General features: G+C 30.9%; 2 protein-coding genes across 2 annotated transcripts; one reads left to right on the top strand and one right to left on the bottom strand.

Moving 5' to 3' along the window:
• Window positions 1-2,720: 2,720 nt before the first annotated feature.
• Window positions 2,721-7,405, bottom strand: Bm3489 (Uncharacterized protein; the record flags this gene model as incomplete). Its single annotated transcript, XM_043079038.1, has 12 exons — window positions 2,721-2,740; window positions 3,015-3,200; window positions 3,359-3,411; window positions 3,602-3,818; window positions 4,026-4,232; window positions 4,478-4,719; window positions 4,964-5,152; window positions 5,331-5,502; window positions 5,737-5,863; window positions 6,235-6,285; window positions 6,441-6,509; window positions 7,394-7,405. The coding sequence occupies 12 exons, from the start codon at window positions 7,403-7,405 to the stop codon at window positions 2,721-2,723; spliced, it is 1,545 nt and encodes a 514-aa protein (XP_042934972.1).
• A 2,615-nt stretch (window positions 7,406-10,020) lies between these two features.
• Window positions 10,021-11,679, top strand: Bm18205 (Uncharacterized protein; the record flags this gene model as incomplete). The annotated part of the gene is made up of 4 exons (XM_001900062.2): window positions 10,021-10,084; window positions 10,886-10,998; window positions 11,150-11,287; window positions 11,428-11,679. The coding sequence occupies 4 exons, from the start codon at window positions 10,021-10,023 to the stop codon at window positions 11,677-11,679; spliced, it is 567 nt and encodes a 188-aa protein (XP_001900097.2).
• Between the last annotated feature and the right edge of the window lie 859 nt (window positions 11,680-12,538).

Below are 12,538 nucleotides of genomic sequence, written 5' to 3'. Positions count from 1 at the left end.
TTAGTATTTGGCTTTTAATCAGCTTAGTAAAAGCAAAGGTCAGCGTTTTTTCGACATTATTTGATATGTAAGCAAAAGAGATTGCATTAAAAGTTTGGAAATAAACAACGAATTTAAAATAAGCATAGAAAATATGTTTTAGTTCCTTATCAGAAATCAAAAATTAGGATTCATTGACTATACTATATAATTCCAAGGAAACGCATAGTTTCAAATGGATTCTCAATTATACCTTTCACAATTATTGTTTGTCATTAAAGATTCAATTCTCTGTTTCAAAGATGATGATGAGGTAGAGTAACAAGAAGACAATCTACGAAATGAAGAGTGACAAGAAGACAATCCATGAAATGCAATCTTACTTTATTGCAAAGTGGTTAGTCTCATAAAAGGTTTTCACTACAAATATTTTTGCAAAGTATTTTATTCCAGTTTCCTTCTTTTTCTCAGATGTTCAGAGTTGTCACACAAGCTAAAATAATGTGCAGAAGAGAAGAATTTGATCAATATGTCCGATACAAAATAAAATTTGATTTTACCGCTTGATTTTGCATATGTATCAAGCGTGCAAAGAGAACTCACCAATATTGTCTACGACTTTTTACAATACTATAACTTTGTTCAGGATAAAATCCGGTTTCAACTTATTTTAAGCATTGTCGACTCCTTTTTCAACTAAAGAAATGATCATAATGGTATAATACAAATCTAGTAATGTATCAGATGACAAAATAAGCAAACTGAACAATAAGAGAATGTATTCCAAAATCAAATAGCAAATAAGGATCACTTCTGACCAACTTCAGTCCTTAGTGTTTTTTATGATGTCTCTCCTAGATCACATTACAATTCCATTCAATGGTTGTATCTCTTTCTACCAGGTGCTTGAAAGCTACAAAAAACAAAACATTCAATGGTTAACATTTCAAAAAAATGCAAAAAACAGCCTTAGAAATGCATAAAATATTGCACTGAGTGGAAAACAACCAATAAACTATACACATACATGAGCTCTCATATATATATATATATATCATATTTTACTTTTTACAGCAATACTTACACTGCATTGTAACTTAAATAATGCGAGGGGACAAAAAATAAAAGTTGAAAATAAGTTTATTTGATCTGTTCAAAATTTTATTGCATGATAAGAGACTATCACTAGTTTATTTATACTCATATCAATCTTATTTACGACAGCAATTAATAAATTCACTAATTTTATAATTCCCTTGTTTGTCAATAGAAATAAAATTGACTTAGATCTGAAAGAATTAACTTTTATTCCTTCGCACTTATATTAAAGTATCTAAATCAAGTTTTAGGCTTCTGAAAAGTGCCTTACATATTTTACACCTACATCTAACGAATCACCCCGAACTCAACAACCTCTCCCAAAATAATAACTAAATCTTCAAAACTTGTGCTACATCTAATCATGGATAGATACGACGACAACAACGTTTTAGAGGTATTTAGGCTTTAAGTATTTAGGCTTTTTTTGATGATCCTAGAGATCGGACTGCTGAAGATTTGTTGGAATAAAAACTGAGCTATAATTAGAACATTTCTTAATCATATGATTATTGAGGCTTGTACTTTTGACTAATACCTTGACAAAGCTACCAAGATTTGTTTTATCAAATCGATATTGAATTTTAACGAAAATATCAGTTTTTCTTTTTACTTTTTAACAAATAATGAGACAAGACGGGTTTATTCTCGTATACCTTATGAACAACTAATGAAGAATCTTGTTTTAATTGTTTTGATAAATTCAAAAGAACCGGTTTTTATTCGGAAATATTTTTTTCCTACGCAACATTTTCTTCTGAATCAGTTTTTTCTATATTGTTTAAAATTGTTCTGCATGATAGCAATAATTTATATTAGGGCTAGCTGTCGAAAATTTACTAATCCGAAAGATCTCGATTCTCTATCACAACCAATTTATGTTCATAACGATGAAAAATTTCTTCCGTTCACAAAATGCGTGTTTCAGTTGTTTTTCCGTTGTGAAACAAATTTCATAATTCTACAAATCTTGAAAAAATGAAACGGTTCACTATGTCCATATCAAAAGATTATTTTTAAACTCTTTCCACGTTACATGCAATGAAAATATTTTATCTGCAGGTGTCTGTTTCACAGTGCAAAATTGAGTGAAACAATGTAAACACCGCCATTGTTTAGTGAAGAAGATAGTAGACACTGATTTCATGAAAATCGCATCGATTTGTAAAATATACTCGGTTAAATTTTCTATATTTTTTCTTGGTTCCGATTCAGTTATGACTCAGCTGTGAATTTTGAAAGTAAGTAATTTTTGAATTCCGACAAGTGACAAAGTCATATTATTTTGGTAGAAGAGAGGGAAGAATTTTTATTAAATAAAAGAGTCGAAGATTGAAAGATTGGAAGAATTGCCAAATCTTCAATAATACGAAAAAAAAAACAAATAAATAAATAAAAATAAATTGAGCAATCTTGAAACCAAAAAGCTTGAAATACAAAGATCTATCAATTTTATAAATAAAAGCAAAATCACCAATCTACATTAGTGATACACTATTTCATAAATTGTCTAGAATTTGGTTCATGTCGTTTCTATGACATGAATAAAGCAAATAAATCTTTTACTTGGTACTAACTGGTAATACAAAGGAAAAGAGACAAACAATGTTTTGAAAATTCTTTGAATTTAATAAACTGAACATTCATAGCGTCTTTCTTTCAGCTGAAAGTAGATCAGTTTAAGTTTAAGAATTGGCTGATATTGGTCAAGCTACGATGAATAAATTATCAATATGATCTGTTCACATAGTAGACTAATAATAAATCATATGTGATAATTACAAATGAATGTGCTAACATATTCATTACTAATAAATTATAATTATGTAACTTATTTGTGAAAAGATGAAATAAATTGACAAATTGGTAAAAGCCTGTCGGTGGTAAGATTTAATTCAAAAGCGCAGAAATAAAAGCATACGGTCAAGATCGAGCACCACATTGAAAGTTGAATTTCGAAATGTTCATAAACATTCCACAGCAGTTGAGCACATCGGCATCCAGCTGTGTTCTATTCTTATAAGTAAGAAATGGCAGAATATAACACGGTGGAGTGAATCTCACACCTAATATTTCTTTAACAGACAATACAGTAGCGATCACGGAACAAATCACAGTTAGCACTGCAAAATTGGCTATATTTAATTGGCTGAAAATTTAATTCGAATAAAATTAAATTGAAATGATGGATGATTCCTTCTTTAGCAATAACATTTACATTCGTATTTTTTTTTTTTTTTTTTTTTTGTAAAATCCATCAATTTTTTCTGTTGGAACATACCATTTATAAGTATTAAAATTGAAAGTAGAGCTTTCGGTGTTTTTTGCAGCGCTCTGAAATTTCACAAGTAGTTGACATTTTAAGCTGCTACTTTTTTTTGCAGATATTGTTACACCAATGATAAAGAATTGTAGATGCAATAATTGATGACTAAGTTAACTAAGTAAATCATTTACGATCTAACAAAGAGACAAAAGTTCATCTCTAACCTCGGTCATGCATCAAAAGAAATGCATCACTTACTCGAGAAATGTCGGCTTAATCCATATGTTATTATCTTTATCATAGGTAGCAGCTTTAATATAAATATTAAATAAGGTTGGTAAAACGACACATGTACAAGGTACTGCGGTACTTCCAAATAAATTCATCACAGAACCAAAGTTGGGGAGTGACATGCCAACAAATAATGCTGTAAGCAATAGGCTTGTGCGAACTAACACTCGTTTGAAACAGAATTCTGCAATAAATTACATTAAAATCAAGAGACAAAAACAGGAATATTTTTGCAAGCCATATCTTATTCAGGCTACCTTGTAATGTAATAGAATGTTGGTCAAATGCGGAAGCTCCGACAATTGGAGGACAGTTCTCAATCCGGGACAGTACTTCATCATCACATTATATTTTGAATGAGAATGCGAATAATTTAAGAAAAGTAACTGACTCTGCGGCACATCGAACGTGTCTTCCAATTGCAGATTGATCGGATTCACGGTGATAATAATAGCAAGAATACAATGTATCGCTATGGATAAATCAGCCACGTAACGAATCCAAGTTGTCTGCACTGAATCAATCACTGAATTGGCCATACTGTCACCGTATATAAGAAATGCATATGCGGACAAAGGCATGTAAAGTAATGCCACAACTAAAACTCAGAATATTTATAATTCAGTCTGATGTCACCAATGAAGCAAATTCCTGAAATAAAAACACCGAAGAATACAAACATTGTTGTTATGATTACCAGTCCGTTAATATTTCCTACCAATTTTCAAATCAGTCACAAGGTAATACATGTAATAATATAATTATTTACCTTCCAAATCTTGTAAAAAAATTACAATAAAAAATTTATGTGAACAATTTAAAAAAAGAATAAGTGAAGCTGACAAACGAATCCGACTAAAACCGATTTCTTGAAGTCCGCCGGATTGCGCATGTCGTTCTGCACAGTTGGAAAAACTTGGTGACCATTAAAGGCAAACAGGAAAATGCCCAAACCGAGGATGGCGTCAATTGAAATACCCGAATAGTGAGCCTCATGGTAGCAGTCATGAAAATCTAAACTAATACCAACGAATATCATAGTGATTGTTATAATAGTACAAAGAACAGCAATAAGGATCGCCCACCTGGAAATGAATCATCTATTTAGCATTAATGAACAATTATTGAGATTGCTTCTAAAGTAAAATTAAGGTATGAATATTAAGGTATGAGTAAATGAAATTAAGGTATGAGTAAACTAGAAGACCATTTCCTGGATGGTAATTTTGTACATGACTTATTTTGCTCAAACAGAACACACAAAAAATATTCATTGTCTAGGTTCTTAAGTCTAATGGGCAGATATAAATAAATTGGGAAAGAACTCACCAGAAATCAGCGGGTGACTTAAGAAATGTTATGGGTAATATAGATATGGAAACGATAATAAGAAGCAAGCAAAAATTGAAACTCAGGTCGAAATTAGTCATAAATTTCTGGATTATCTTAGAGGAAAGAAGTATATAAACCACAGTGGCACCAAATAGAGTTGAGTAGACAGTCGCTTTGGTGACAATTCTGGATATGGAAATTTGTCAATTGTTTAGAAGAAAAAATAGATAAAAAAAAGCAAACAATTGAAAGTTTTTAAAAAATTGTAATAGAACAGAAAAAATTTTTGAACAATCGAAAGTAAAAAAAAAAAAGATAAATTTTTGAAAATAGCGAAAGAATCAAAGAGAGAAATTAAACGAACTCCGATTTCTTGCTCATGCTTCTTAGAGCCATTTCTGAAAATGGTTTCCGGCAGTGTTTACGGTACTCCGGCCATCGTTTACGCATAATTTCCCATGTATCAGCAAGTAGCCACCCGGTTGTTACAAAAATTGCACAAATGATTATCATAAACAGCACGCCAAGTAAAAATCCTGTAATGATCCATTTAAAGTCTACAAGCTTAAAAGACATTAAATTTTTAAAGTATCATTTAATTGTTGTAAATCTTTGAGTAGTGTAAGATTCTCGAGATATTTCAAACTAATTCAAAAAGTGATAAAAACAAGAAAGTTTAATAATTTAAAAAATTTTTAGTTCTCCAAAATGTGTAAAAAAGAAATTGAAGAAATTTTTGATTCAGTTAACTTATGCAAAAATTGTCAGACCTGTCTGAGCAAATGCGACAGGCATTGCAACAACGCCACCACCGACTAAGTCGCCTAAAATGAACATCGAAGCCATGAACCAATTGATTCCCTTCTCTTGTCCATCCGAACTCTTTCCAAGTTCCATCTTCAAATTTCAGCATGAAACTTCAAAAATTCTCCTACCTTCTCTTCAATTCAGTTTTGCTTTTAGAAATTTGTGACGTTGAATTTATTTTTCAGCAGTCCTCAGCCCATTATTAATTATTATTACTCAATTTGCCACCCAGTTATTTAAACTGATAGGATATATAAAAATGTTTTAATCTACTTGGTATGGAATCCTGTAACAGAATTTACTGTATATCGAAAATTCAACAGTCTAACAAAGCAAGATTGAAATGATTTAAAGTTATTAATAATTTATTATAAGAAACGGAAAATAAACACTTTCATATATCGCTTTATATCTACAGGATATCATTTTGTCTGATATCTTTTTAAAAAAGCGTTACACACCTCTAAATTCAATGCTTTTGTGGTGGTACCATCAGTCTTGATTGATTGATGCTGAAATTTCTAATTATATATTACAAATAAAATGGAGCAGTTGTCATTGGCACCGTTAAACATGGTGACAGTCCAATAACTGATTATAGATGAAATACGAGTATAAATGATCAGATAGGGAAGTAAAATCAACAAGCCTTCTTGTCTTTACTGACTTTATCCATTAATTGTGACACATCTACCGATTCAGTTTCAGTGCCTTCTGTTTCAGATGTCATAGAATTCTAAAAACATTGATGATTTATAACAATACTAACCAAATGAATATATTCTGTGATTTATCTATTAAAATAAGGAGTTCTAGGGATGCTGTTTATCGATATTTTGTTTATCACATTTAAAATGAAAAAAAAAAAGTGATTTAAGTGAACTGTTATGAAATAATAACTCGTGGGTGAATCAATTTATAAGAGTTATTTTAAGACAATTTACCTGTGAGCTACTTTCTAAACGACCAATTTTTGATTTTATCAGAAAAATTAGAAAGCCAAAGATAGATAGAGCAAGACATAAAATGTAGACAGTTCAAAGCTGAATACATTTGGAATTACTGTGAAAGATTTGACATTCCTTCTTTTTTATGTAAAATAAAATTTCCGTTCTGTTCGGACAAATTGAAAGCAAACAGTCAATACACTTTTGAGGTTTTCTAAATAAAATACCCTGTCTATACTTCATTAATTGCTATTTTTGTGAAATACTATTTTTGAAATTATTGTTACCAAATTTTAAAATTTGAATGTGGCTGGTTCGTAGGTCTTCCGTTAGTTGCATATTCAAAAAAAAAAAGAAAAAAAAATGCCAGATCAATAAATAACAGAATTTAAGAACTTGTGATGTAAGAACAAAAAATGATTGCAATCTTTGATAGATTCTATCAGTGGAGAAATTTAATCAATTTCAATGATAATGGAAATTCATTGGAATTCATTGGACATCAAGTTACATAAATTTTTCAATGATTGCAGTATCTATTGGTTTTCTAAATCTTAGCAAACTCTAAGAATTAAGGAATTTTTCATAACATATTTCAGTTACTAAAAATCTGTAATGAAATACAGAATTTTATGACTTTGATGAAAAACAATCTCAAAAAGAGCAAGTCAACCTCGTTAATCATTACAACAGACCGATTAACAAGATATTCACAAGATTAACAAAAGTAATCACTTTGCATTAGAATGATTTATATATCATTTTTAGTGCTCGTATGCTTTTACTATCTGTTGGTGAATATTTAAATTGGTTATATCTCTACATCATAGATCATATTTCGAGTTAGTTATATGTGTGTGATGGTAACCTTTAATTTGTATTTTTAAAAATCAACTGTTTGGCTAACTGTTTTTGAAATTGTCTACTATTATAGAAATTTTTCTGATTTGCTAAATCAAAAGAATACTTTTGCTAAACATAAATTTCTTTAAAATTTTGCTTCCGTAATCAGTAGAGCTGATTGTGTATAAATTTCAGGAGATTTCTTTATAACAACTATTAGTTGCATTTAATCATGCATATGTAGTTGAAATGTTGACATCTATTAAAATGTTATCATATTCTGAACTGAATTACCTAACAGAATTCAATTTACCTGAACGGATTGCCATTCAAATCTTAGCTTTTTTCACATAAGGTTGATCAGTCAGAAAATCTTAATTATTCATGCAGAAATGCATCATACGAATGAATGTAAGGACTTACTAGTAGTATACTATAAACAACTATAAAGTGCTTTGTTACTTATTACTTGTGAGCAGTTTAATCGATTACTTTAAGTAATCATTAAGATCTCAGTCACTGAAAAATCAAAACTTAATTCTGATATAATTTGAACCCCTCCTGTACTGATTAGCAAGATGAATTTCTCTTGTACGTCTTTTTGCTTTTTGCTCTATGTCGTGGTTGTTTTTATTGCTGCAGAAGAATCGATTCTGATAGCAGCATAATCAGTCATTTTATCTGAACTGACTTTCGTGAACTGTGCTCATTTCATCGTTTACCAAACCCATCTTCCCTCATGACCCTCATTTCAGTATTAGTATTTGATGACAATAAAAGATATTGTGTAGTGTTGTCAACAGCAGTGTGTCTTTTTTTGTGTGGGATTGAACGTTTTGTCAGATACTAAATATAATTTATAGTTTGGATTTATAACGGGAATGATTTAAAGGATGATTTATTATCTCTTAATTCAGAATTTTGCAGAAATGGGACATGCATGCATGCATGTAAAATTAGTGCATAATTTTTGCACTAAGATTTAATCCTTATGATAAAATCACATTACAAATTCATATCAATAGTATTCCGATGTCAATTGTTATAGTCATCACAACTTGCGCCATATGCTCTTTGTTTTTCCTAAAATCAAATAAACGTTCGCCTGATTAGGCAATAGAATAATTTTCCGGATGTTTCCGGATCTTCTATTTTCGTTTCGCTATTTGTGTAGAACGGAATTCTTCTGTGTTCTAATTGAACTCAAATTTTTGAGTTGTGAATTAAAGCGAAAATATTTTAGCTGATGTGAATAATATCACATTATGTCTTTTATCCTTTGTGAAATTTTCATCTTCTCTCATTTCTATTTTAACTAATCGAGTTGAATTAATAAGGAAAAAATAATTGTTTGGCCGGAATAGAGTAATTTCGAGGAGTAATTTCTCTAACGTTTAACTGATATGTCTAACAAATCGATAGAATGATTACTCAGACAAAGCTTACATATCTCACATGGACAATGAAAAGTGAAATGTGATAACATATCAAAGAGACTTGATGACTTATTCTAAAGAATGATACACATTTTGAATTTAAATTAAACTGAAAAGTCCTATAAATAATATAGCAATTGATAGTGGTATTAATAATAATTTGTTTAGTATTATCAAAAAAAAAAAAAAATGATAATAGTATAGTAGAGTATGACTGATAAGGAATGGTCAAAACTGCATATCTCAATCGTCTCAAAGTATCAACTTATGTTAGTGGTAATGTGTCTTTTATATGCATTTTGCTTAACCTCAAACAAAGGGACAAATAGATTTGCATAAATGAATGTTCCTTTGTAGTACAACCAAAAAGTCATTATATGAATTATTCTTTTCCTTGCCAAAAATACAAGAAAAAAATAAAATAAAATGATGAATCAGTGCTATTAATAAAGAGCAAATAAATAAAATAGATGGTAAAATATACAAAAAATACGAAAGATACTTAATAGTTGAACTGACCGATGTTCTCATATTAAACCTTTATATTATAGCTAAGGAAGAATTAGAAAAAAATTAGGGGTATGATGTAAGGAAGCTCTCAATGTTAACTTCAACAGTCTTGAAGGTTTTCATTTATGAAGCTGAAGCTGAACATTTCAAACTGTTAGGTTAATTTGGTGATTAATCTCAAAATCGCAAAAAATGCTCAATTTGAACATAAAATCCACTGTTCGTTTTCAAATAACTTTGACTTAATGTGGACAACAGTTTTGTTTTGTTAAACTAAAACACCACTTCCTTAACTTCATCGTTACTGCAACATACATATAATAAACCTACAAATTTATGCTAATTTCTCAAGATTCGCGATATTCGCGATATTTGCATAAATCGCTATCACTAACGATTTACATAAAGACATCAATTACCCCTGTTTTTCAGTATTCACCTTTTTGTTCTTAAGCTTTTGGAGCTAATTTTATTCTTTTTGGAGTGATATTTCTAATTGACTCAAGTGGATATGTATCCAGGCTTAGTTGGATTCCATCAACCAAATATACCTTTGGCTCCTATTAGTGCACCTCGTAAGTTCTTCAATTCAGATGCTTACTATAACGAATGGCATAACTTTAAAGCTGCTTTGAATAAAACATGATTTAGCTCTAACTTTTTTACATCTTAAGACATCATATATTGGCTGAAAACTTTTAATGCAAATTAAAAGCATATATTAGTGCATATATTAGTATATTAATGTATATTAGACATACATATATTAGTATATAATTATTATTATATCTTTTAATGCATATATTAGCTGAAAACTTTTAATGCAAACGTCCTATAAATTATATCCACTCCTTACGTAAAATTCTGGGCACTTAAGGTGGTTACAAATGAAGTTCCGGGCTTCAAATAAGTATGAAACCGACTGATTGGAAATAAATTAATTTAGGATTAAGTTAAAATTTAAATGCTTTTCTTTGCATTTCCAAACTCTACAGCTGAACATTCCATGCAGGTTTTCAGAAAAGCCTAAATATAAGGCTATGCAAATTTTTTAATGTCCGAAACCACGTTTATTTACATTTGACATGTGAATTTAAGTGTTTATCAGAACGTCATAAATGAATATGGCAGCAGTGTTATATAATATCCTGCTGATAAGGTGACGTCTTCACAGTATTTTAATTGAAATATTAAGTAGGATTACATTATTTTATATAAATGAAATGTGGGTGAGAGCTTGAGTTACTGGTTTTTGCAAAATTTATCCTTGCTAATGTCCAATCATCATTTGGATTCCTCATAATTCTGTAAAGAATATTAAAGGACCTCAAAGCTTAAATGTTTTAAATTATGAATTTTATTTATCTTTTTTTCAGTTATTTCGAACAGAATGGATACAGCGTCGACAATGCCTGCAGTAAATTGGCTATTGAGCCAGAGATTTATGATGTCACCACTGCCACCGCAACCATCCATTTCACCTAAAAATGTTAGTTTTATTTATATAAATTTGTGTATAAATTTTTGTGTAAAAAGTTGTATTTCTCTATAAAACTCGCACTTGAAGTATTTTCTTCAAATTTCGTTGAGCTGCGAAAATCAGTAACGGATATGTCATCGTTAATGTTAATTCATTGCAGTATATGCTTCATGGTGATGAAGAGCGTCGTCGACGTCCGTTCCGTATCCGTGAACTGAGCCCAATCTGGGTACCATCTCAACGAAATGATCAGACCTTGATACCAGTCAACCAGAGTATAAAATCGGCCGTGAAAATCGTACGTTCCCATAACAATTAGTATAAAACCAAATGGCAAATAAATTTGCTGCTGAATTATGGCACTATAAGATTGATATCGACTCCTGTTCAAGTCATTCAATTATGTAATAGTAGACCTAAGATTCATTTTATCTGCAGATCAGTGTTGTGAACGTGGATCCCACTGGCGGCAGCCAGGTTGTCACTCGACGTCATCAGAATGGCCACTTGGATGTTCGTGTCATATATTCTCGTGAATTTATTATCGCGGCATCAGCTAGTCCGTACGCATTGTTACCACCGGCAAATTTTCGACAAATGGTCTTGGAAATGATGGATATTATTGCTAAATTCCCAAAAAGCTATTATAATTCTATTCATACGGATACCGCCTCAGACAGTTCTCAATAATTCATCGATGTTAACTGACTCAGCTAATTTTGCTAAGGATTGGTGGGGACACTTTCATAACTAATAAAGCTCTAACGCTTTACCATAAAAAGATATTAGCAATCAAACTGTGTTTTCTTATTCCGAAATTTCTAAGCGGCAAAACTACGTATTTTTCCAAGTTATTCGTGATTTTAGTTTCGTTCTGCATTGTAATTATTATGGTGACAACAATCTTATCTATGCTTACTTTTAACTAGATAAAAAGCTTTCTGCAGATACTGACCATTAAACATGTGAAATGATTACTATCTCTCCTATCAGTATGATTACTTATTCATAGCTGACAACACCCTTTCACTTCGTGGAACTGACTTGTATACTGTCACCGGTAAACAACAGCAGAACAACAACAAAGACCACTCTTCCAAACCTCACATTCAGACATGGTCTGCTGAAATTGTGCAACAGCGATACGCTACCGACACACTACAGTCTTCTAGCGATATAAGTAGTAATTTTAGCAAACCAACGTCAAATGGTAGGTTTGGCGTTGGTTTGCTAAACTGGTGTATCATCATCGTATCTCAGTGACATAGTGCAATAGACCGTTCTCAAGTATGGAGTTAGGTGTGTAAAGTTTTTGTTCTTATCGATATATTTTCATTGAAAATTATGGTCAAGTGATTTGGATTTGAAGTGGGGGAGTAACTTAGGACACGAAGAGAATGCAGAACGCGCTATCCTGAATAACTGTGAGTACAACTCTACCAGTAGCCATTTCAGCAATTCCAAATAACTCTTACTATTTTTTATATTATTAATGTGCAGAGCATACAACAGGAGAACATTATGAGTGGTTGATTTTGCTATTGCAGTA

Source organism: Brugia malayi (assembly GCF_000002995.4).
Source record: "Brugia malayi strain FR3 genome assembly, contig: Bm_v4_Chr2_contig_001, whole genome shotgun sequence".
Taxonomy (NCBI): domain Eukaryota; kingdom Metazoa; phylum Nematoda; class Chromadorea; order Rhabditida; family Onchocercidae; genus Brugia; species Brugia malayi.
Note: the sequence above shows the minus strand (reverse complement) of the source record. Positions and strands in the feature narration are given on the sequence as shown.